We start from the raw sequence: 26,416 nt of genomic DNA, 5'->3' as shown, positions 1-26,416 counted from the left end.
TCACTGAGCGTGCTCAGACCAATGTTAAAGCAATATTGCTGGTCAGATGACCAATTGTCACACATATCGAATGTGTCGATGAAAACTATTGCAACATGCACTAGTCACTTCTGTATTTCAGATGAGACTTGCCTGTGTGCGCAAAAGAAAAAAAAATAAATCAGATCCCACACAGATCAGCTGCATAGCACCCATTTTTACAGATACATTGCAATTATTAACATAGGAAACTGTATTTACCCATGTCAATTTAACCCCTTTCTGACATTTGAAGTAATAATAGACCCAGGGCACATGGGCGTATCTGACCAGGGATGGATTATTAGTCATCACGATTGCCCGCCCGCTATGTTCGGGCGATCGTCACACACCACTCCCAGCATTTTAACCCCCTAAATGCTGCAATCACAACATTCTGGGTGTTGGTAGAGGGCTGACAGCCCCTCTGCCTTTGCATCAGAGTCCCCACAACGTGATGCAGAGTCAAAGTCATTGCCATGGTGACCCGAAGCCGTCATGGTGACATCCAGAGTTAGCAAAGTTGCTGATCATGCATTGCACATGATTGCGGATGATTAGCAATTTTCTCTGTCAGTGCAGAACTGACAGTTTGCATAATATGGGGGTGGTGCTGCATCCTCATGCTATACAAGCGATCAGCCTGCAAAAAATGATAGTCCCACAGCGGGACAAAGTAAAAGGGTTTTAAAAAAAAATTAAAAATAATTGTAAGAATATTTAAAAAAAAAATTAAAAATAATAATGAAAAAATCAAGATATTGTATCTATAAATAAACATTTGCATGAAAAAATATAAACAATAATAGTACACATTTTTGACATTGCTACATTCGTAATGACCCAAACTATAAAACTGTCCCACTAGTTAACCCCTTTATTACACAACACAAAAAAACACAAGGCAAAAAACAATGCTTTATCATCATATCGCAAAAGATATAAATACACATGGTACCGCTGGAAGCGTCATCTTGTCCCGCAAAAAACAAGCTGCCATACAGCTCCATCAGCGAAAAAATAAAAAAGTTATAGCTCTCAGAATAAAGCATATGCATAAATAATTATTTTTTCTATAAAATAGTTTTTATTGTGTAAAAGCGCCAAAACATAAAAAATCTATAGAAATGTGGTATTGCTGTAATCGTACTGCCTTATCAATTTTACCACACACAGAAATGCATAACCCACCTTCCCCCAAAAAAATCGTGAATAGCTGGGGGGTTTTTTTCATTCTGCGTCACAAAAATCAGAATAGAAAGCGATCAAAAAAATGTCATGTGCCCGAAAATGGTACCAATAAAAATGTCAGTTCGTCCCGCAAAACACAAGACCTCACATAACTCTGAGCCAAAATATGAAAATATTGTAGCTCTCAAAATGTGGTGATGCAAAAACTAGTTTTTGCAATAAAAAGCGTTTTTTAGTGTGTGACAGCTGCCAAACATATAAAACTGCTATAAATCTGGAACTGCAGTAATCGCACCGACCCGAAGAATAAAGTCACCTAATCACTTATACTATACAAGGAATGGTGTAGAAGATAAATAAAACCAATTCTTCACATGCTGTTGAATTTTGAATTCTGCCTCCCAAAAGATCGCAGCAAGGCTCAGTGCACATTTATCTTGCGCATTGCGCTGAGCGCTTACATCGGGGTTTCTGACTACATCTCTGAAATACATGATTCAGACAGAACCCCCGGTGGAAGATTCCCTATAATGAGGCAGTTGGAGGCACTGTGGACGCCATAGGACCTGTGATCTGGTGGTGTCCGCCGTTGTAGGATTGCATAAGTGACGTCGGCCAGAGTTTTGTCCACTTATGAAAAGGACACCACTGAACAGAGGCCAAAGGAAGTCCAAGGTAATTCTGCTGCCTCATTATAGTGAATGGACCCCTTGGGGGTTTCAGCTGTGTCAAGTCACTCAGAGATTTAGATGGTAAGTGGTCAGCATAGAGCGGTGGACAAATGTGCTCCCAAACGTTCTGGAAAATGTTCCCAATAAAAGCTTCAACTCAATCAACAAGAAAAGCAATCCCCCACTCAGGTCTGTCATCTGTTAATGGAAATATAGGGGGCATCCACGTTACTGGTAGCACAAAGGTTCTGGAAAAGAGAAATGACTCCTTACCCACCAAAAGAAATTCAGCAAATTCTCCACTTCCAAATTCAAATCTCCCCTCCCTTCTGAGCCCCACGGGTTATCTAAACTGCATTTTGCCTCCACAATTGGCATTTCTTAAGCAATGAGAGCCCGCCTAACTCACAGGTGCGTGTCTCCAGAAGCATGAGCTTATGAAAATGCAAAATTTGGGGCCAAAATAACCTTTTTGGGGGGAAAATTTGATTTTTTTTTTTTATTTTCACGGCTCAACGTTATAAACTTCTGTGAAGCACCTGAGGGTTCAATGTGCTTACCAGACATTTAGATCAGTTCCCTGAGGGGTGTAGTCTCCAAAATCTTGTCACTTGTGGGGATTTTCACTGTTTAGGCACATCAGAGGCTTTTCAAATAGGACATGGTATCCTCCAATATTCCAGCAAATTTTGCATTCAAAAAGTCAAATGGTGCTCCTTCCCTTCCAAGCTCTGCCATGCCCCCAAACAGTGGTTTTCTTCCTCATGTGGGATATCAGCATGCTCAGAAGAAATTGCTCAACAAATGTTGGGGTCCATTTTCTCCTGTTACCCTTGTCAAATTAAAAAAAAATTGGATCTGAAGTATTTTTTTTTTTTAAGTTAAAGGGAACCTGTCACCCCGTTTTTTCAAGAAGAGCTAAAAATAGCGTTGAATAGGGGCAGAGCAGTGCTTTACATTAGTGTATTTTGGAGCCTTTATTCCCCACCTATGCTGCCGAAATACCTTTGTAAAGTCGCCGTTTTGGGCTGTCACTCACGCTGGTCAGGTCATATGGGCGTGGTGACAGCGCTGTTTCTCCCCCAGATCTCCGTTGGTGGCGTAGTGATGTGCATATGCCCAACAGGCGAATCCAGTGCGCAGCTTGAAGGAAAATAGCGCGATCTGCGCTATTTAGCCGTTTATCGGTGGGCGCAGCCATCTTTGTGAGGCCGCGCGTGCGCAGATGGTTCGTCTCGGCTTCAGGAAAATGGCCGCCGAGATCGCCATCTGCGCACGCGTGGCATCCCGCGGCCATTTTCCTGAAGCCCCGGGAAGCCGAGAAGAACCATCTGCGCACGCGCGGCCTCACAAAGATGGCCGCGCCCACCGATAAACGGCTGAATAGCGCAGATCGCGCTATTTTCCTTCATGCTGCGCAGTGGATTCGCCACTTGGAGATGCGCACACCACTACGCCACCAACGGAGATTTGGGGGAGAAACAGCGCTGTCACCACGCCCATATGACCTGACCAGCGTGAGTGACAGCCCAAAACGGCGACTTTACAAAGGCATTTCGGCAGCATAGGTGGGGAATAAAGGCTCACAAAATACACTAATGTAAAGCACAGCTCTGCCCCTATTTAACGCTATTTTTAGCTCTTCTTGAAAAAACGGGGTGACAGGTTCCCTTTAAATGTTCATTATTTTTCCACATTCCAAACATTCCTGTAAAGCACCTGAAGTGTTAATAAACTTCTTTAATGTGGTTTTGAACACCTTGAGGCCGGCGTCACACTTGCGAGTTTTACGGACGTAAGAGCGCAGAATCTACGTCCGTAAAACTCGCAAAAAATACGGCACAATTATTCTCTATGCCCCTGCTCCTATTTGCCATATTTTACTGATCAGTATTATACGGCTTTCTACGGCCGTACAAAATCGCAGCATGCTGCGTTTGTCACCGTACTGCGCAAGAAATACGCCAATGAAAGTCTATGGAAGCGTGAAAAATACGGATTACACACGGACAAGCATTGTGACTTGCGAGAAATACGCAGCGCTGTTAGAGAGAAAAGCCGGCAATTCAGTGCGGTGTACAGTAAAATCACACTGACAGCTTACAGTCCAATAGGTAGAATAAATGTGTACACATAGAATAGGTATATATATATATATATATGTCAGTGAGACACATATATGTATATATATTAATATTTATTCCAGCGCTATACAGCTTGAAAGCCGGTAATTCAATTACCGGCTTTTTCTTTCTCCTTCCTAAAACCCGACATGATTTGAGACATGGTTTACATACAGTAAACCATGTCTTCTCTCCATTTTTTTTGCAGATTCCACACTACTAATGTCAGTAGTGTGTATCTGCAAAATTTGGCCGTTCTAGCTCTTAAAATAAAGGGTTAAATGGCGGAAAAAATTGGCGTGGGCTCCCGCGCAATTTTCTCCGCCAGAGTAGTAAAGCCAGTGACTGAGGGCAGATATTAATAGCCTGGAGAGGGTCCACGGTTATTGGCCCCCCCCTGGCTAAAAATATCTGCCCCCAGCCACCCCAGAAAAGGCACATCTGGAAGATGCGCCTATTCTGGCACTTGGCCACTCTCTTCCCATTCCCGTGTAGCGGTGGGATATGGGGTAATGAAGGGTTAATGCCACCTTGCTATTGTAAGGTGACATTAAGCCTAATTAATAATGGAGAGGCGTCAATTATGACACCTATCCATTATTAATCCAATTGTAGTGAAGGGTTAAATAAAACACAAACACATTATTTAAAATTATTTTAATGAAATAAAAACAATGGTTGTTGCAGTATTTTATTCAACGCCCAATCCAGTCACTGAAGACCCTCGTTCTGTGAGTAAAAAAACATAATAAACCAACAATATACTTACCCTCCGCAGATCTGTAACGTCCAACGATGTAAATCCTTCTGAAGGGGTTAAAACATTTTGCAGCAAGGAGCTGTGCTAATGCACCCTCTGCTGGCTGTTCATAGATCGTGGGAAATTACCTAGAAAGCTCCCTGGCTTTCTAGATAATTTCCCACGATCTATGAACAGCCAGCAGAGGGCGCCTCACCGCAAATGAAGCTAAATATAGATCATTGATCTATTTTTAGCCTCATTCCCTGGGGTTTTGCAGCGAGGAGCAGCCTGCATTAGCACAGCTAATAATTGACGCCTCTCCATTATTAATTAGGCTTAATGTCACCTTACAATAGCAAGGTGGCATTAACCCTTCATTACCCCATATCCCACCGCTACACGGGAATGGGAAGAGAGTGGCCAAGTGCCAGAATAGGCGCATCTTCCAGATGTGCCTTTTCTGGGGTGGCTGGGGGCAGATATTTTTAGCCAGGGGGGGGCCAATAACCATGGACCCTCTCCAGGCTATTAATATCTGCCCTCAGTCACTGGCTTTACTACTCTGGCAGAGAAAATTGCGCGGGAGCCCACGCCAATTTTTTCCGCCATTTAACCCTTTATTTTAAGAGCTAGAACGGCCAAATTTTGCAGATGACATTAGTAGTGTGGAATCTGCAAAAAAAAATGGAGAGAAGACATGGTTTACTGTATGTAAACCATGTCTCAAATCATGTCGGGTTTTAGGAAGGAGAAGGAAAAAGCCGGTAATTGAATTACCGGCTTTCAAGCTGTCTAGCGCTGGAATAAATATTAATATATATACATATATGTGTCTCACTGACATATATATATACATATACCTATTCTATGTGTACACATTTATTCTACCTATTCTACTGTAAGCTGTCAGTGTGATTTTACTGTACACCGCACTGAATTACCGGCTTTTCTCTCTAATATATGTGTCTACTGACATATATATATATATATATATATATATATATATATATATATATATATATAGACAGTATATATATATTTTCTTTTCTTTTTGGGACACATGGATCACTTCTATAGCGGTATGTTGGTTTTGCTAGCCTGCGAGAAAACCACGCAGTACGGATGCCATACGGATTACATACGGAGGATGCCATGCGCAAAAAACGCTGACACACCCTGCCTACGGAGGAGCTACGGACCACTTTTTTCGGGACTTTTCAGCGTATTACGGCCGTAATATACGGACCGTATTGTTTTACGCTGTGTGTGACGCCGGCCTGAGGGGTACAGTTTTTAGAATGGTGTCACTTTTGGGTATTTTTTATCATATAGATTTATCAAAGTGACTTCAAATGTGATGTGGTCCCTAAAAAAAATGGTTTTGTAAATTTTGTTGTAAAAATGAGAAATCGCTTGTCAACTTTTAACCCTTATAACTTCCTGACAAAAAAAAATTTTGTTCCAAAATTGTGCAGATGTAAAAGTAGATATGTGGGCAATGTTGCTTGTTAAGTATTTTATGTGACATGTCTCTTGATTTAAGGGCATAACAATTCAAAGTTGGAAAAAATTGTGAAATTTTCCAAATATTTCCATTTTTTTCACAAATAAATGCGAGTCATATCAAAGAAATTTTACCACTGTCGTGAAGTACAATATGTCTTGAAAAAAAAACAATGTCAGAATCACTGGGATCCGTTGAAGCGTTCCAGAGTTATAACCTCATAAAGGAACAGTGGTCAGAATTGTAAAAATTGGCACGGTCCATAATGTGCAAACCACCCTTGGGGGTAAAGTGGTTGATAACTGCTGATGTATAAAAACAGATGGATTGCATACAGATGAGAACAGACTGATGATTTTTTTTACGCCCTTGTGTGAACTTAGGATAATGTCTAGAATGTTCATGTATATGTGGAATGAATGTGTCTGCTTAATGTGTTGCAGGCCATCTGTATACTGGCAGGACAAGACAGACATACATTCTTCTTGTAGTAAGTTCCTACACATTAACCATTGTATTCTGAAAACGTATGTTTCATTCTAAGATTACAAGGCCTATCCTTTTCTGTTTAGGTAATTTCTCAGAATGGTCTTGCTAGAATTTCAACTTCATACATGGGTATTGTTAGATAGTGCTGGTAGATATGAGCAATTTAGGAATTTGCCTTGGAGACCAAAAACTGCTGCTAAACAGCAGAACCTGCTCAGCGCTTACAATCTCCTTTCTATTGAGTATACAGCCAGGAATGCACTAGTAGCTAAATGTTAGCAGTCAGCTTCAGCGCAGCGCTGTACAGCGTTGGTCGTCTGTCTCCTAGGTAGCAAGCTGGAAAGTGTTAATTTCTCATGAAAAGCTGCAAATTTTATGAGGTAAATTACAAAAGTGTTGTTTTTGTTTTTTTTACAAGCACTGTCCAACAACATCAATCTATTCAAATTAACATAACCCTTTAACAGAGCTTTCTATTTGCTGCAATGCAAGATCCTGCAATCTACAGATTGACAGCAGTTTACAATAGCTTGTACTCAATAGGTTTTCATCTGTAACTATTGTAATAATTGCTGTATGTAGTAGGCAGTGATGGTGTAGCAGTAGGATATTGTTAGGCTATATTCACACTTTGCGGATTTTGCTGGGGATCCGCAGCAGTTTCCCATGAGTTTACAGTACAATGTAAACCTATGGGAAACAAAAAACGCAGTGCACATGCTGCGGAAAAAAACGCGCGGAAACGCTGCGGTTTACATTCCGCAGCATGTCACTTCTTTTCTGCGGATTTTCACCTGCTCCAATAGGAAACTGCAGATGAAAATCCACAGAGGAAAACGCAGTAAAAACCGCGATAAATCCGCAGTAAAAAACGCAACGGGTTTTCACTGCGGATTTTGGAATTCCACTGCGGAAAAACCCGCAGTGGAATCTGCAAAGTGTGAACTTAGCCTTAACCTTTTGCAGCTCCTAAATATACAGGTGCATCTCACAAAATTGGAATATCATCAAAAAGTGAATTTATTTTGGTTCTTCAATACAAAAAGTGAAAGTCATATATTATATATAGTCATTACACACAGTGATCTATTTCAAGTGTTTATTTCTGTTAATGTTGATGATTATGGCTTACAGTCAATGAAAACTCAAAAGTCATTATCTCAGTAAATTAGAATGATTAACAAAAAACACAAAGGCTTCCTAAGCACTTAAAAAGGTCCCTTAAGCTATGTGCACAAGTTGTGGATTTTGCTGTGGATCCGCAGCGGATTTGCTGCTGCGGATCTGCAGCTGTTTTCCATGCATTGTACAGGAGCATGTAAACGTTTGGAAAACAAAATCCGCAGTGCCCATGGTGCGGAAAAAAATGTGCAGAAATGCAGCGGTGTTTTTTCCACAGTATGTCAATTCTTTGTAGAGATTCCGCAGTGGTTTACACCTGCTCCTCAGTAGGAATCCGCAGGTGGAATTCACACAAAAACCGCGGTAAATCCGTGGGTAATCAGCAGTGCGGTTTACCTACGGATTTTGCAAAAACAGTGCGGAAAAATCTGCAATGTGTGCACATAGCCTACGTCTGTTTCAATAGGCTCCACAATCATGGGGAAAACTTCTGACTTGACAGACGGCACTGATTGACACACTCCATAAGGAAAGTAAGCCACAAGAGGTCATTGCTAAAGAAGTTGGCAACAATAGGAGATTTCTCCTATTGGTTAATTTTGATCACTGTGATAGGGTCTATCACAGTGATCAAAATAAAAAAAAATTGTAAATCAAACCCCACCCTTTTATCACCTCCTTAGTTAGGTAAAAATAATAAAAAATGTATTTCTTTCCGTTAGGGTTTGCGTTATGGTTGGGGTTATAGCTAGGGTTAGGGTTGGAGCTAGGGTTAGGATTGGGCTAGGGTTGGAGCTAGTGTTAGGGATGGGGCTAGGGTTAGGTTTGGACTAGGGTTAGAGTTGGGGCTAGGATTAGGGATGTGTTAGGGTTAGGGTTGTGCTGGGGTTAGGGTTGTGGTGTTGGCATTAGGGTGGTGTTGGGGTTAGGGTTATGGCTAGGGTAATGGTTAGGTTTGGGATTAGGGTGTGTTGGGGTTAGGGCTGTGTTAGGGTTGGAGTTAGAATTGGGGGTTTCCACTGTTTAGGTACATCACAGTGTCTCCAAATGCGACATGGCGCCAGCCATTGATTCCAGCCTATTTTGAGTTCAAAAAGTCAAATGGTGCTCCCTTCTTTCTGAGCCCTGCCATGCGCCCAAACAGTGGCTTTCCCCCACATACGGGTTATCGGCGTACTCCGGAGAAACTGCACAACTAATTTTGTGGTCCACTTTCTCCTGATACCCTTGTGAAGTAAAAAAACATTGGTTCTAAAGTTAATTTTTTGTGAAAAAAGTAAAATGTTCATTTTTTCCTTTCACATTGCTTTAGCTCTCATGAAGCACCTGAAGGGTTAATAAACTTCTTGAATGTGGATTTGCTCACCTTGAGGGGTGCAGTATTTAGAATGTTGTCACTTTTGGGTATTTTGACCCTTCAAACTCACTTCAAATGTGAGGTGATCCCTAAAAAAAGAGTTTTGTAAATTTTGTTGAGAAATCGCTGGTCAACTTTTAACCCTTATAACGTCCTAAAAAATATATATTTTTCCAAAATTGTGCTGAAGTAAAGTTGACATGTAAATGTTATTTATTAACTACTTTGTGTGATATGACTCTCTAATTTAAAGGGACTCTGTCACCTGAATTTGGAGGGAACAATTTTCAAACATAGAGGCGGGGTTTTCAGGTGTTTGATTCACCCTTTCCTTACCCGTCGGCTGCATGCTGGCTGCAATATTGGATTGAAGTTCATTTTCTGTCCTCCGTAGTACATGCCTGGCTTATAGTGACCAAGGGGGCATCTGCCTGACAGCAGCACAGGGGGGCATGTGCCAGCACAAAGATGGGGGTTATATAGATACCAGGATGAGGGACATATGATTTGTAAGATGGACACTGGCATTATAAGACAGACCCCCATTTAACATAAAAAATTTTTTTTTCTCTTTTTCTTCACCAAATTAGGGGGTGCTGTTGTGGATTCTGTTTTTGGGCTCCCTCTGGTGGTTACAGATGGTACTGGGTGACTTGTGTTCTCTGCGGTCTCTGGTGTCCACCTGTTCTATCAGGATATGGGAGTTTCCTATTTAACCTGGCTTTCTTGTCATTTCCTCGCCGGCGATCAATGTAATCAGTGTGTCTTGTTACCTCTGCTTTCCGCTTCAGTAATCATCAGGACAAGCTAAGTTTTTGATTTTCCTGTTCCACGTTTTGCTTTATTTTTGTTTTAGTCCAGCTTGCAGTTATGTGATTCCGTGTTGCTGGTTGCTCTAGTGGGCTGATATTACTCCTCATGTTCCATGAGTTGGCACATGAGATCAAGTAATTTCAGGATGGTTTCTTGTAGGGTTTTTCGCTGACCGCGCAGTTCACTTTTGTATCCTCTGCTATCTAGTTTTAGCGGGCCTCATTTTGCTGAATCTGTTTTTATTACTACGTATGTGCTTTCCTCTCATTTCACCGTCATTACATGTGGGGGGCTGCTATTTCTGTGGGGTGTTTCTCTGGAGGCAAGAGAGGTCTTTGTTTCTTCTGATAGGGGAAGCTAGTCCTTCGGCTGGCGCGAGACGTCTAGAATCATCGTAGGCACGTTCCCCGGCTACTGCTAGTTGTGTGAATTAGGTTCAGGATCACGGTCAGCTCAGTTTCCATCACCCTAGAGCTTGTTCTGTTTTTTGTGCTTGTCCTTTTGTGATCCCCTGCCATTGGGATCATGACAGTATCGCCGGCCCGAAAAGTGGTAATCGTATTGGCTGAAGTAGGAGGAAAGTAGTCTGAGGAAGTTTTTTTTTCCTTCCCTCAGAGTTTGCTGCCTAGCCTTAATTGCAGCCTGGCTGCGTCTTACCTCCTCTTAATCCTTGAATGGCTCTGACCTCAGCTGTTTATCATGGACGTCCAGAGTTTGGCTTCCAGCCTGAATAATCTTGCTGCTAAGGTTCAAAATATACAAGATTTTGTTGTACATGCTCCTAGGTCTGAACCTAGAATTCCTATCCCAGAGTTTTTTTCTGGAGATAGATCTAGTTTTCTGAATTTTAGGAACAATTGCAAGTTGTTTCTTTCTTTGAAATCTCGCTCCTCTGGAGACCCTGCTCAGCAAATCAAGATTGTAATATCTTTCCTGCGGGGTGACCCTCAGAATTGGGCATTTGCATTGGCACCAGGGGATCCTGCGTTGCTCAATGTGGATGCGTTTTTTCTGGCATTGGGTTTGCTCTATGAGAAACCTAACCAAGAGATTCAGGCTGAAAAAGCTTTACTGGCTCTCTCTCAGGGGCAAGATGAAGCAGAAATATATTGTCAGAAATTTCGGAAATGGTCGGTGCTTACTCAGTGGAATGAGTGCGCTCTGGCTGCAAAATTCAGAGATGGCCTTTCTGAGGCCATTAAAGATGTTATGGTGGGGTTCCCTGCGCCTACAGGTCTGAATGAGTCTATGACTATGGCTATTCAGATTGATCGGCGTTTACGGGAGCGCAAACCTGTGCACCATTTGGCGGTGTCTTCTGAACAGGCACCTGAGACAATGCAATGTGATAGAATTCAGTCCAGAAGTGAACGGCAAAACTATAGGCAGAAAAATGGGTTGTGTTTTTATTGTGGTGATTCAGCTCATGTTATATCAGCATGCTCTAAACGCACAAAAAAGGTTGATAAGTCTGTTGCCATTAGTACTTTACAGTCTAAGTTCATTCTGTCTGTGACTCTGATTTGTTCATTATCAGCCATTTCCGTCGATGCCTATGTGGATTCAGGCGCTGCCCTGAGTCTTATGGATTGGTCATTTGCCAATCGCTGTGGGTTTAGTCTGGAGCCTCTGGAAGTCCCTATTCCTTTGAAAGGAATTGACTCTACACCTTTGGCTATGAATAAACCTCAGTACTGGACACACGTGACCATGCGTATGACTCCCGTTCATCAGGAGGTGATTCGCTTCCTGGTACTGTATAATTTACATGATGTCTTAGTGCTTGGTCTGCCATGGTTACAAACTCATAACCCAGTCTTGGACTGGAAAATGATGTCTGTGTTAAGCTGGGGATGTCAGGGGGTTCATGATGATGCACCTCCGATTTCTATTGCTTCATCTACTCCTTCTGAGGTTCCTGTATTTTTGTCTGATTATCGGGATGTTTTTGAGGAGCCTAAGCTCAATTCGCTTCCTCCTCACAGGGATTGCGATTGTGCTATAGATTTGATTCCTGGCAGTAAATTTCCTAAAGGTCGTTTGTTCAATCTGTCAGTGCCAGAGCATACTGCTATGCGGGATTATGTTAAGGAGTCCTTGGAAAAGGGACATATCCGTCCATCTTCGTCTCCTTTGGGAGCAGGTTTTTTTTTCGTGGCCAAAAAAGATGGTTCCTTGAGGCCTTGTATAGATTACCGTCTTTTGAATAAGATTACGGTCAAATGTCAGTATCCTTTGCCATTGTTGACTGATTTGTTCGCTCGCATTAAGGGGGCTAAATGGTTCACTAAGATTGATCTTCGGGGTGCGTATAATCTTGTGCGGATTAAGCAGGGTGATGAGTGGAAAACCGCATTTAATACGCCTGAGGGCCATTTTGAGTATTTGGTGATGCCTTTTGGACTTTCTAATGCTCCTTCTGTCTTCCAGTCCTTTATGCATGATATTTTCCGTGAATATCTGGATAAATTTATGATTGTGTATTTGGATGATGTTTTGGTTTTTTCTGATGACTGGGAATCCCATGTTCAGCAGGTCAGGAAGGTGTTTCAGGTCCTGTGGGCCAATTCTTTGTTTGTAAAATGTTCAAAGTGTCTCTTTGGAGTCCAGAAGATTTCTTTTTTGGGGTATATTTTTTCCCCTTCTACTATTGAGATGGATCCCGTCAAGGTTCAAGCTATTTGTGACTGGACGCAGCCTACATCTCTTAAGAGTCTACAGAAGTTCTTGGGCTTTGCTAATTTTTATCGTCGTTTCATAACTAATTTTTCTAGTGTTGTTAAGCCTTTGACGGATCTGACTAAGAAGGGTGCTGATGTTGCTGATTGGTCTCCTGCGGCTGTGGAGGCCTTTCAGGAACTTAAGCGCCGGTTTTCTTCTGCTCCTGTGTTGCGTCAGCCAGATGTTTCGCTTCCTTTTCAGGTTGAGGTTGATGCTTCTGAGATTGGAGCGGGGGCGGTTTTGTCACAGAGAAGCTCCGATTGCTCGGTGATGAAGCCATGTGCGTTCTTTTCTAGAAAGTTTTCGCCCACTGAGCGGAATTATGATGTTGGTAATCGGGAGCTTTTGGCCATGAAGTGGGCATTTGAGGAGTGGCGTCATTGGCTTGAGGGTGCTAGACATCGTGTGGTGGCCTTGACTGATCACAAAAATCTGATTTACCTTGAGTCTGCCAAGCGTCTGAATCCTAGACAGGCTCGTTGGTCACTGTTTTTCTCCCGTTTCGATTTTGTGGTTTCATACCTGCCAGGTTCAAAGAATGTGAAGGCGGATGCTCTTTCTAGGAGTTTTGTGCCTGATTCCCCTGGAAATTCTGAGCCCACTGGTATCCTTAGGGATGGGGTGATTTTGTCGGCTGTCTTCCCAGACTTGCGACGTGCTTTGCAGGAGTTTCAGGCGGATAAACCTGATCGTTGTCCGCCTGAAAGACTATTTGTTCCGGATAATTGGACCAGTAGAGTCATCTCCGAGGTCCATTCTTCTGCGTTGGCAGGTCATCCTGGAATATTTGGTACTAGAGACTTGGTGGCCAGGTCTTTTTGGTGGCCTTCCTTGTCGACGGATGTGCGTTCTTTTGTGCAGTCTTGTGAAGTTTGCGCTCGGGCTAAGCCTTGCTGTTCTCGGGCCAGTGGATTGTTGTCACCTTTGCCTATCCCGAAGAGGCCTTGGACGCACATTTCCATGGACTTTATTTCGGATCTCCCTGTCTCTCAAAAAATGTCCGTCATCTGGGTTGTGTGTGACCGCTTTTCTAAGATGGTTCATCTGGTACCCTTGCCTAAGTTACCTTCCTCCTCTGAGTTGGTCCCTCTGTTTTTTCAGAACGTGGTTCGTTTGCATGGGATTCCGGAGAACATTGTTTCTGACAGGGTATCCCAGTTTGTGTCTAGATTTTGGCGGACGTTCTGTGCTAAGATGGGCATTGATTTGTCCTTTTCGTCTGCATTCCATCCTCAGACGAATGGCCAGACGGAACGAACTAATCAGACCTTGGAAACTTATTTAAGGTGTTTTGTTTCTGCTGATCAAGATGACTGGGTTACCTTTTTGCCGCTTGCCGAATTTGCCCTTAATAATCGGGCTAGTTCTGCTACCTTGGTTTCTCCTTTCTTTTGTAATTCGGGGTTTCATCCTCGTTTTTCCTCTGGTCAGGTGGAGCCTTCTGATTGTCCTGGAGTGGACATGGTGGTGGATAGGTTGCATCAGATTTGGAGTCATGTGGTGGACAATTTGAAGTTGTCCCAGGAGAGGGCTCAGCAGTTTGCTAATCGCCGTCGCCGCGTGGGTCCTCGACTTCGTGTTGGGGACTTGGTGTGGTTGTCTTCTCGTTTTGTTCCTATGAAGGTCTCTTCTCCTAAGTTCAAGCCTCGGTTCATCGGTCCCTATAGGATCTTGGAAGTTCTTAACCCTGTGTCGTTTCGTTTGGATCTCCCGGCATCGTTTGCTATTCATAATGTGTTCCATCGGTCGTTGTTGCGGAAGTATGAGGTACCTGTTGTTCCTTCGCTTGAGCCTCCTGCTCCGGTGCTGGTGGAGGGAGAATTGGAGTTTGTTGTGGAGAAGATCTTGGATTCTCGTGTTTCCAGACGGAAACTTCAATATTTGGTCAAGTGGAAGGGTTATGGTCAGGAGGATAATTCTTGGGTGGTTGCCTCTGATGTTCATGCTGCTGATTTGGTCCGTGCATTTCATAGGGCTCATCCTGGTCGCCCTGGTGGTTCTCGTGAGGGTTCGGTGACCCCTCCTCAAGGGGGGGTACTGTTGTGGATTCTGTTTTTGGGCTCCCTCTGGTGGTTACAGATGGTACTGGGTGACTTGTGTTCTCTGCGGTCTCTGGTGTCCACCTGTTCTATCAGGATATGGGAGTTTCCTATTTAACCTGGCTTTCTTGTCATTTCCTCGCCGGCGATCAATGTAATCAGTGTGTCTTGTTACCTCTGCTTTCCGCTTCAGTAATCATCAGGACAAGCTAAGTTTTTGATTTTCCTGTTCCACGTTTTGCTTTATTTTTGTTTTAGTCCAGCTTGCAGTTATGTGATTCCGTGTTGCTGGTTGCTCTAGTGGGCTGATATTACTCCTCATGTTCCATGAGTTGGCACATGAGTTCAAGTAATTTCAGGATGGTTTTTTGTAGGGTTTTTCGCTGACCGCGCAGTTCACTTTTGTATCCTCTGCTATCTAGTTTTAGCGGGCCTCATTTTGCTGAATCTGTTTTCATTACTACGTATGTGCTTTCCTCTCATTTCACCGTCATTACATGTGGGGGGCTGCTATTTCTGTGGGGTGTTTCTCTGGAGGCAAGAGAGGTCTTTGTTTCTTCTGATAGGGGAAGCTAGTCCTTCGGCTGGCGCGAGACGTCTAGAATCATCGTAGGCACGTTCCCCGGCTACTGCTAGTTGTGTGAATTAGGTTCAGGATCGCGGTCAGCTCAGTTTCCATCACCCTAGAGCTTGTTCTGTTTTTTGTGCTTGTCCTTTTGTGATCCCCTGCCATTGGGATCATGACAGGGTGCGTCTTATAATCAGGTGCGTCTTATAAAGCGAAAAATACGGTAATAGATTCCACATCCTTTAGGACCTGGGTCTCAAATAAATTGATTACTTTCCCAGGGGAAACTTGGGGCATAAATGTTGATGGCACACCCCCTGTAAATGGTTTGAAAGACTCATCATCTATGGAGTGAACAACCTCCAGGGCAGTTAAATCCCACAAAATCTGGGCATCTGCCCTTATTATCAGCCAGTGAGTCAGTGCCAGCGAGGAACCCCAGAGGGCCCTCCGGGCACGGGCTCTCCCCTTCTAATACTGTCACCTCCGTGACACTTGATGCAAGCGAATTATGCAGATGAATTTTACGAATGGCCTTAAAAAGATCCATTTTAAAGTCCGCAAAATTAAAAGCCTCCGGAATACAAAAGCCCAGTCCTTTTGCGAGTTCACACTTGTGAACTGTTCAAATTATGGTCAGTTAAATTCAACACCATGTAATTGGAAGGATCCATTAATGTCTCTGTCTCCATGACACGTTTCCTTTTCTATTGGCGTCTTGTGTTTTCTCCCCTTACCCCCTCTGCGTGTTCTCCGCCTAAAGCGGGCACCGGGGCAGAGTCCATTAGATTTGCAAGGGCTCAATCTGATGGGCCTAGTGAAATAGAGGATTCTTCCTGTGCACTAGAGTCAGACTCTGTTGTCAGATATTCATTTTTGTATTTCTTAGTTCCATGTTTTCTGTTGTTCCTCTTATAGAGAAAAAACTTTTGTGGCTTCCCACTTTCATATTCATTCCTGTTTTTATTCCATGTGAAAACCCGGTCAGAGTCATAATCCCCTTTATCTTGAATAAATTTATCCCTTTTTACTTGTTTCACATTCACCTGAATGGTAGTTAATTTAATGTCCATTTTTTTAGTCAGGGATAACCATTGCGGGTCTGATCATCTGGACTTAACCTCGTCCTTGGTCTTTGTAATGTCCAACTCCAATTGTGTATAACTCTTCATATTGAACTCATAGACCAATTTCAACAATTTTTCTGAACACTCCAAAAATATTTTTTGCCACTCAGTCACTTTTATTGTGTTTTTGTATTGTTTTCATTTGTTTTCCAAATGCATTTTAATTGTTATGCATAGCTGCTGCACTTGTGTTCAAGCACCGGGGGTGGGGTTTAGCTGCCTCCCTCTGTTAAGAGGTGATGTCAGTCTCACTGACCTGTGTGACCAGTAGAAGTGCCACTGCAGCGCGAAACGGCTGTCGTCCTTCCACTCCTGCTCCCATCCTCCAGACACCGATGTTTTAAAGTATTGGAATAAAGAAGTTTTTTAACCGGTGAGTGCCATCCATTCCTTTCAAGTTTTGTATCCATTGTGACCTTTTTATAGGGTCTCTATCACGACCCAGGCTCTCAGTGTACTGCTTCACCTTCAGGAGTGTGTGTGCGGGCAAAAAGCATAAAGTCATATTCCCTCCAATTCTGCCATGCGACAGCACAACACAGCCTCGGGCTCCCGGTGCCCGGTTCCTGCGCTTCGGCCCTGAGGGTGCCCGGTCACAGTTCCCCTCTGAGCCCTTTTCCTTCCTCTGTGCTTCTTTCCTCTGATGCTTCACTACAATCAACCTCTCGGGTTCACTTTCTTTCCTGGAGCTGCAGCTCAGTCCTGGCTGCATGCCTCCGCTGTCTGCTCTCCATCTTCACTCCTCCACTGTCTCTCCAGACTAAACTAACTCCTCCTCTAGACCAGAACACTTAAAGCTGGGGAAGCTTTCCGGGTTTTGAGCTCCCCCTTCTGGCCTGAATTCAGAATGTGTTGTATGTACTGTAGTTGCGTTACCTGGTAAAGGGAATCCTCCTTGCCTCCAAGCATGATATTACCCTCCCCAAAAGGAAGGCAACATCACTTTAACAACCGGTTACCTGGGGTGTTACAGTTCAAGTTCAGTTCAGTTAAAGCACAGCCAGAAAAAAAGACAATTATCTGAAATAAAACAAAACACTTTTACTTTTTTATTTAAAAATACTCCCTTAACACCTAATTCTATTGAATCCTCATTTCCCGTAATGAAACAAATAAAAACCAACAATATCCATCACCTGTCCGTCGTTCTGTCCCGCACTGTAATCCATGTCTAGGAATAGATCGTTTTCAACCTGGACGGTGCCAAGATTTGACCTTTGAGGCTGAGATCCACTGGTGAATGAGCTGCTGCGAATGCAGCATCAGTGACTAGTGGTGACGTCATCAAGGTTACCGTAGGTCACTGAGGCTATGTTCCCAGCTGCACTAAATTGCGGTTACCTCGGTGACATCCCCATTAGCACCGTGAGAAAGTCTCAAGGTGCAGAGGTGAGTTCACCACAGTAAAATTCTCCATGTGAACTATGGTGAACTCAGTTCTGAACCGTGATACTTTCTCACCGTGCTAGCGGGGACCTCACCGCAGTTCAGCCGGGCTGTGAACACAAAGTGACTGCCAGTAACCTCAATGATGTTACCACTAGTCACTGATGCTGCACTCGCATCAGCTCATTTCTCAGTGGTTTCCAGTCTGGACGGTCACATCTTGGCATCGTCGAAGTTGAAAACTGTTTATCCCCCAGGCATGGATTACAGCGTAGGACAGAATGATGGAGAGGTGAGGGATATTGTTTTTTTATTGTAATTCACTTGCAGGGGACAATGGCATCACTGGAATGGGCGATGCTGTAACTATGGTAAAATTAAGATTTATTAAAGGAGTCTGTCATTCTTTCAATGAAAGGACTTAATACTAGGTGTGTGTGTTTTTATGCAACATGACTATGGGGTTAGTAATGGGGGAGTCTTATAGACGCCTCTCCATTACTAACCTCAGGGCTTGATGTCGCCTGACAATGCAAAGGTGACATCAACCCCCCAACTATCACTCCACTTGCCACTGCTACAGAACAAGTGGGGAGAGCGAGGCTAAGTGCCAAAATTGGCACATCTTATTGATGTACCTTTTCTGGGATGAGATACACAGACTCAGATACAGATCCCATAATCAAAAGATAGTCCTGGGAGAACCACCCAGGACTTGGGATAATACCCTGTGATGCTTCCTAATTCATGATAACCATAGAAACTGAAGCATACCAACTCACAAGTTTTTATGTTAACCCCTTCCCGACCTTTGACGCCACGTAGGCGTCATGAAAGTCGGTGCCAATCTGACCTGTGACGCCTATGTGGCGTCATGGAAAGATCGCGTCCCTGCAGATCGGGTGAAAGGGTTAACTAAAATTTCACCCGATCTGCAGGGGCAGCGGGAGTGGTAGTACAGCCCAGGGGGGGTGGCTTCACCCCCCCCCCCCCCCGTGGCTATGATCGCTCTGATTGGCTGTTGAAAGTGAAACTGCCAATCAGAGCGATTTGTAATATTTCACCTATTAAAACTGGTTTTACACCTGTTCCTCAATAGGAATCCACAGGTGAAATCCGCACATAAAACACTGGATATCCGCGGTAAATCCGCAGGTAAAACGCAGTGCCTTTTACCCGCGGATTTTTCAAAAATGATGCTGAAAAATCTCACACGAATCCGCAACGTGGGCACATAGCCTTAGGGTTAGGGTTGGAATTAGGGTTGTGGTTAGGGTTGTGATTAGAATTATGGCTACAGTTGGGATTAGGGTTAGGGGTGTGGGGGGGTTAGTGTTGGAGGTAGAATTGAGGGGTTTCCACTGTTTAGGCACATCAGGGGTCTCCAAACGCAACATGGCGCCACCATTGATTCCAGCCAATCTTGTATTCAAAAAGTCAAATGGTGCTCCCTCACTTCCGAGCCCCGACGTGCGCCAAAACAGTGGTTTACCCAAACATATGGGGTATCAGTGTACTCAGGACAAACTGCGTAACAATTAATGGGGTCCAATTTCTCCTGTTACCCTTGTGAAAATAAAAAAATGCTTGCTAAAACATCATTTTTGAGGAAAGAAAAATGATTTTTTATTTTCACGGCTCTGCGTTGTAAACGTCTGTGAAGCACTTGGGGATTCAAAGTGCTCACCACACATCTAGATAAGTTCCTTGGGGAGGTCTAGTTTCTAAAATGGGGTCACTTCTGGGGGGTTTCTACTGTTTAGGCACACCAGGGGCTCTGCAAACGCAACGTGACGCCCGCAGACCATTCCATCAAAGTCTGCATTTCAAAAGTCACTACTTCACTTCCGAGCCCCGACGTGTACCCAAACAGTGGTTTACCCCTACACATGGGGTATCAGCGTACTCAGGAGAAACTGGACAACAACTTTTGGGGTCCAATTTCTCCTGTAACCCTTGGGAAAATAAAAAATTTTGGGCTAAATAATTATTTTTGAGGAAAGAAAACGTATTTATTATTTTCACGGCTCTGCATTATAAACTTCTGTCAAACACTTGGGGGTTCAAAGTGCTCACCACACATCTAGATAAGTTCCTTTTGGGGTCTAGTTTCCAAAATGGGGTCACTTGTGGGGGGTTTCTACTGTTTAGCCACATCAGGGGCTCTGCAAACGCAACGTGACGCCCGCAGAGCATTCCATAAAAGTCTGCATTTCAAAACGTCACTACTTCAATTCCGAGCCCTGGCATGTGCCCAAACTGTAGTTTACCCCCACATATGGGGTAACACCGTGCTCAGGAGAAACTGGACAACAAATATTGGGGTCAAATTTCTCCTGTTACCCTTGGGGAAATTAAAAAATTCTGGGCTAAATAATTATCTTTGAGGAAAGAAAACTTATTTATTATTTTCACGGCTCTGCATTATAAACTTCTGTGAAGCACTTGGGGGTTCAAAGTGCTCACCACACATCTAGATAAGTTCCTTTCGGGGTCTAGTTTCCAAAATGGGGTCACTTGTGGGGGGTTTTTACTGTTTAGCCACATCAGGGGCTCTGCAAACACAACGTGACGCCCGCAGAGCATTCCATCAAAGTCTGCATTTCAAAACGTCACTACTTCACTTCCGAGCCCCGACATGTGCCCAAACGGTGGTTTACCCCCACATATGGGGTATCAGCGTACTTAGGAGAAACTGGACAACAACATTTGGGGTCAAATTTCTCCTGTTACCCTTGGGAAAATAAAAAATTGCAGGCTAAAAGATCATTTTTGAGAAAATATATATTTTTTTTTCATGGCTCTGCGTTATAAACTTCTGTGAAGCACTTGGGGGTTCAAAGTCCTCACCACACATCTAGATTAGTTCCTTTGGGGGTCTAGTTTCCAAAATGGGGTCATTTGTGGGGGATCTCCAAAGTTTAGGCACACAGGGGCTCTCCAAACGTGACATGGTGTCCTCTAATGATTGGAGCTAATTTTCCATTTAAAAAGCCAAATGGTGTGCCTTCCCTTCCGAGCCATGCCGTGCGCCCAAACAGTGGTTTACCCCCACATATGGGGTATCATCGTACTCAGGACAAACTGGACAACAATATTTGGGGTCCAATTTCTCCTATTACCCTTGGCAAAATAGGAAATTCCAGGCTAAAAATAATTTTTGAGGAAAGAAAAATTATTTTTTATTTTCATGGCTCTGCGTTATAAACTTCTGTGAAGCACCTGGGGGTTTAAAGTGCTCAATTTGCATCTAGATAAGTTCCTTGGGGGGTCTAGTTTCCAAAATGGGGTCACTTGTGGGGGAGCTCCAATGTTTAGGCACACAGGGGCTCTCCAAACGCGACATGGTGTCCGCTAACGATGGAGATAATTTTTCATTCAAAAAGTCAAATGGCGCTCCTTCCCTTCCGAGCCTTACCATGTGCCCAAACAGTGGTTTACCCCCACATGTGAGGTATCGGTGTACTCAGGAGAAATTGCCCACCAAATTTTAAGATCCATTTCATCCTGTTGCCCATGTGAAAATGAAAAAATTGAGGCGAAAAGAATTTTTTTGTGAAAAAAAAGTACTTTTTCATTTTTACAAATCAATTTGTGAAGCACCTGAGGGTTTAAAGTGCTCACTAGGCATCTAGATAAGTTCCTTGGGGGGTCTAGTTTCCAAAATGGGGTCACTTGTGGGGGAGATCCAATTTTTAGGCACACGGGGGCTCTCCAAACGTGACATGGTGTCCGCTAAAGAGTGGAGCCAATTTTTCATTCAAAAAGTCAAATGGCACTCCTTCCCTTCCAAGCCCTGCCGTGCGCCCAAACAGTGGTTTACCCCCACATATGAGGTATCAGCGTACTCAGGACAAATTGGACAACAACGTTCGTCGTTCAGTTTCTCCTTTTACCATTGGGAAAATAAAAAAATTGTTGCTAAAATATAATTTTTGTGACTAAAAAGTTAAATGTTCATTTTTTCCTTCCATGTTGCTTCTGCTGCTGTGAAGTACCTTAAGGGTTAATAAACTTCTTAAATGTGGTTTTGAGTATCTTGAGGGGTGCATTTTTTAGAATCATGTCACTTTTGGGTATTTTCAGCCATATAGACCCCTCAAACTGACTTCAAATGTGAGGTGGTCCCTAAAAAGAATGGTTTTGTAAATTTCGTTGTAAAAATGAGAAATCGCTGGTCATATTTTAACCCTTATAACTTCCTAGCAAAAAAAAATGTTGTTTCCAAAATTGTGCTGATGTAAAGTATACATGTGGGAAATGTTATTTATTAACTATTTTGTGTCACATAACTCTCTGGTTTAACAGAATAAAAATTCAAAATGTGAAAATTGCGAAATTTTCGCCAAATTTCCGTTTTTATCACAAATAAATGCAGAATTTATTGACCTAAATTTACCAGTAACATGAAGCCCAATATGTCACGAAAAAACAGTCTCAGAACCGCTAGGATCCGTTGAAGCGTTCCTGAGTTATTACCTCATAAAGGGACACTGGTCAGAATTGCAAAAAACGGCAAGGTCTTTAAGGTCAAAATAGGCTGGGTCATGAAGGGGTTAAAAGAGTAAATATAATTTTATTAATACTATAATTAAATAGTAATCCAATAATATTACAAGCAAGATATAATATCCAGAGCTATTTGAATATAAGGTATAGGTGCACCTGTACCTTATATTCAAATAGCTCTGGATGTTATATCTTGCTTGTAATATTATTGGATTACTATTTGTAAATTATAGTGTTAATAAAATTATATTTACTCTTTTAACATAAAAACTTGTGAGTTTGTATTCTTCAGTTTCTATGGTCATCACCTTTTCTGGGATGGCTGAGAATTGATGTTTTTAGCCTGGGGAGGCAAAATCCATGGCCCCTTTCTAATCTGTTAAAATCAGCCCACAGCTGTCTGTCTAGCTTTTGCTGGTTATTAAATATAGGTGGACCCTACATTATTTTGGGGGGGTTTCCCTTTTAATAGCCAGTAAAGGCTAAGTATACAGCTGTGAGCTGATATTAATAGATTGGGAAGCTCCAGGGGTATTACCCCCTTCTGAGGCTATAAACATCTGCCTCCAGCCATCAGCTTTCCCTTTGCTGGCTAAGAATATTATGCGGGAGCCCACGCCATTTTTTAAGAAAAGTAATCTTTTAATAATACATGTACAGTAAGCTGCACACACTATATACTATAATGTAATCTGTCTATTCTATCCTGTCGTGTCCTGCTGTGATTACTGATAGATACGTATGATGTCAGTAGCACGTATATATCTATAGTATGTGTATATGCTGTGATTTTGCTGTAAGCGGTTGCTGAATTGCAAAGGATCTAATGGTATGTTTCTACAGGAAGTAGTTTGTTTTTTTTCTCTAGGGGCAATCAACTTTATTAGCATGCACAAAGAGACACAAGGTAGCCGCAAAAACACATGAAAAAACACAACAAAACCGCATAAAAAAAACTCACCAAAAATACACCAAAACATGCATTTTTGCCACAAATTCTTTCCTCCCAAGAAATCAGGTTTTGCTGCAGAAAAAAAACACAGCAAAAACGCCCAGTGTGAACTTACCCTAAGGCTGTGAAGTTCGGGTCACGAGACCCATGAGAGGTCCATGCATCACAGTCCATGGTCAGCACTATGGTTGAGCGAAACAGATCAGCACTTTTCAAAAGTCGCCAACTTTTAGCAAAGTCGGGTTTCGTGAAACCCGACCCGATCTTACTCTGGGATCGGGTCGGCGGGCGGCAATCTATAGTCCAAAGTCGGGTTTCGTTTTTTATATATATATATATATATATATATATATATATATATATATATATATATATATATATATATATATATCATAGAAACACACACACATATATATATATATATATATATATATATACTAGCTATTGAACCCGTTCTACGCCCGGGTGGTGAGCATTTATATTGGTATATGGTCTCTATCCTGGTATGTGCTGCTCCATCCTGCGTCCCCATCCTGTCATGTGCTGCTCCATCCTGCGTCCCCATCCTGTCATGTGCTGCACCCATCCTGCGTCCCCATCTTGTCATGTGCTGCACCCATCCTGCGTCCCCATCCTGTCATGTGCTGCACCCATCCTGCATCCCCATCCTGTCATGTGCTGCACCCATCCTGCGTCCCCATCCTGTCATGTGCTGCACCCATCCTGCGTCCCCATCCTGTCATGTGCTGCACCCATCCTGCGTCCCCATCCTGTCATGTGCTGCACCCATCCTGCGTCCCCATCCTGTCATGTGCTGCACCCATCCTGCGTCCCCATCTTGTCATGTGCTGCACCCATCCTGCGTCCCCATCCTGTCATGTGCTGCACCCATCCTGCGTCCCCATCCTGTCATGTGCTGCACCCATCCTGCGTCCCCATCCTGTCATTTGCTGCTCCCATCCTGCGTCCCCATCCTGTCATGTGTTGCTCCCATCCTGCGCCCCCGTCCTGTCATGTGCTGCTCCCATCCTGCGCCCCCATTCTGTCATGTGCTTGTAATGACCAGAGGTCCGAATAAGATCCAATGAGTCACAAACCAAGACCAAGGCAGAAATCTCCAACGGTATTTACTCAAAGGCAAAATAATCAAGGTAATATGGAGAATATTAAGGCAGATGCACCACAAAGATACACTAGCTCAGCAGCAGCTGAAATCACTGTGCCACTCCAAGGTCTCCTGAGAACTGTATACTACAACAGACTAGTAAGAAATTTACCTAACAGGAAACTAAAAACAGGAACAAGTGTAAATTGAATGTAGTGTTTTCAAGGGGAGGCCCTGGAACGGCACACTGAGTATAACTTACACAACTCTAATATAAGATACACCTCTAAAGTAACAATTTAACACTCTGAGCAGAGATACCCGGGTATCTATAACTATGGTACCGTATCCTGAGATGGATTTCCTCTCAGGCAGGAATCCGCACAGGCTGCAGCCAGTCCATATCTTCAGCGCCAATAAGTTACAGCAAGCTCCTCTTGTCTTGTCGGCTGATGCCGAGCCCAAACGCCAGGGACTTAGTTAGTGGTCTCACGATGTTGTCTCTGCTTCTGTAGCTCCTAGGAATGCTTCCACGATAACCCGTCCGTCTCTGTATCAGCAGTCTGCCCAGACTTGTTTCTCCACTCAATGCACAGGGAATCCACAGACTTCCAAATTCGTACTGGGTTCTTAGTAAAGTCTCAGTCTTTTCTTAGATAAAGGGTTAGCTCCTCTCCAGGAAACGTTAGCAACACAAGTCTCTCACAGAGTTAAACAAAAGGTTAGCTCTTCTCCAGGGGAACGTTAGCAACAAAAAGTCTCTCAAAAGCTTCTTTTCCTCCAAAAACACTTGCAGTAAATCCACACACAGTCTCTTTTTAAGATCTCACAGCAGCTTCTGCCTTTGCTTCCCGCCTTTTCTCTCTCAGCTCTCACTTCCTAGTTTCACTTTACACACGAGACACTAGACCCCACCCCCCAGCACACATTGTCTCTGGGAGTTTTGCATGGTCCGTCCTCTGCTGCAACAGGCAAAAACCACAGGGTCCTAGTGCCCTCTCAGTGGGACTACAGTTCACCCTCTTACATGCCACCCTGTTATGAATAGGTAATTCAGAACCACAATGGACCTTGAAGTTCAGAGCACACAAAGTGACCTGACAATAACCAAAAAACATAGGACGAGCTCTGAGACGTGGGAACTCTGCTGACCGCAATCCCTAAACCTATCACACCACACTAGAGGTAGCCGTGGATTGCGCCTAATGCTCCCTATGCAACTCGGCACAGCCTGAGAAACTAGCTAGCCCTGAAGATAGAAAAATAAGCCTACCTTGCCTCAGAGAAATTCCCCAAAGGAAAAGGCAGCCCCCCACATATAATGACTGTGAGTAGAGATGAAAATACAAACACAGAGATGAAATAGATTTAGCAAAGTGAGGCCCGACTTACTGAATAGACCGAGGATATTAAAGATAGCTTTGCGGTCAACACAAACACCTACAAACAACCACGCAGAGGGGCAAAAAGACCCTCCGCACTGACTAACGGTACGGAGGTGCTCCCTCTGCGTCTCAGAGCTTCCAGCAAGCAAGAAAAACCAATAAAGCAAGCTGGACAGAAAATATAGCAAACAAAAGTAACACAAGCAGAACTTAGCTTATGCTGAGCAGACAGGCCACAGGAACGATCCAGGAGGAAGCAAGACCAATACTAGGTGGAGTTAAATAGAGCAGCACCTAACGACTTAACCTCATCACCTGAGGAAGGAAACTCAGAAGCCGCAGTACCACTCACATCCACCAACGGAAGCCCATAGACAGAATCAGCCGAAGTACCACTTGTGACCACAGGAGGGAGCTCGACCACAGAATTCACAACAGTACCCCCCCCTTGAGGAGGGGTCACCGAACCCTCACCAGAGACCCAGGCCGACCAGGATGAGCCATATGAAAGGCATGAACAAGATCGGCAGCATGGACATCAGAGACAAAGACCCAGGAATTATCTTCCTGACCATAACCCTTCCACTTAACCAG

General features: G+C 43.5%; 1 protein-coding gene across 1 annotated transcript in view; it reads left to right on the top strand.

The window, feature by feature from the left end:
• Positions 1–26,416, top strand: part of SPMAP2 (sperm microtubule associated protein 2) — a 216,020-nt gene that overhangs the window by 15,706 nt on the left and 173,898 nt on the right. Inside the window, exon 3 of the mRNA XM_069745532.1 lies at positions 6,693–6,739. Coding sequence (XP_069601633.1) covers positions 6,693–6,739 — 47 coding nt within the window. The remainder of the gene's footprint in view (positions 1–6,692; positions 6,740–26,416) is intronic.

Source organism: Ranitomeya imitator, chromosome 1 (assembly GCF_032444005.1).
Source record: "Ranitomeya imitator isolate aRanImi1 chromosome 1, aRanImi1.pri, whole genome shotgun sequence".
Taxonomy (NCBI): domain Eukaryota; kingdom Metazoa; phylum Chordata; class Amphibia; order Anura; family Dendrobatidae; genus Ranitomeya; species Ranitomeya imitator.
This window is presented reverse-complemented; position numbering and strand designations above follow the sequence as displayed.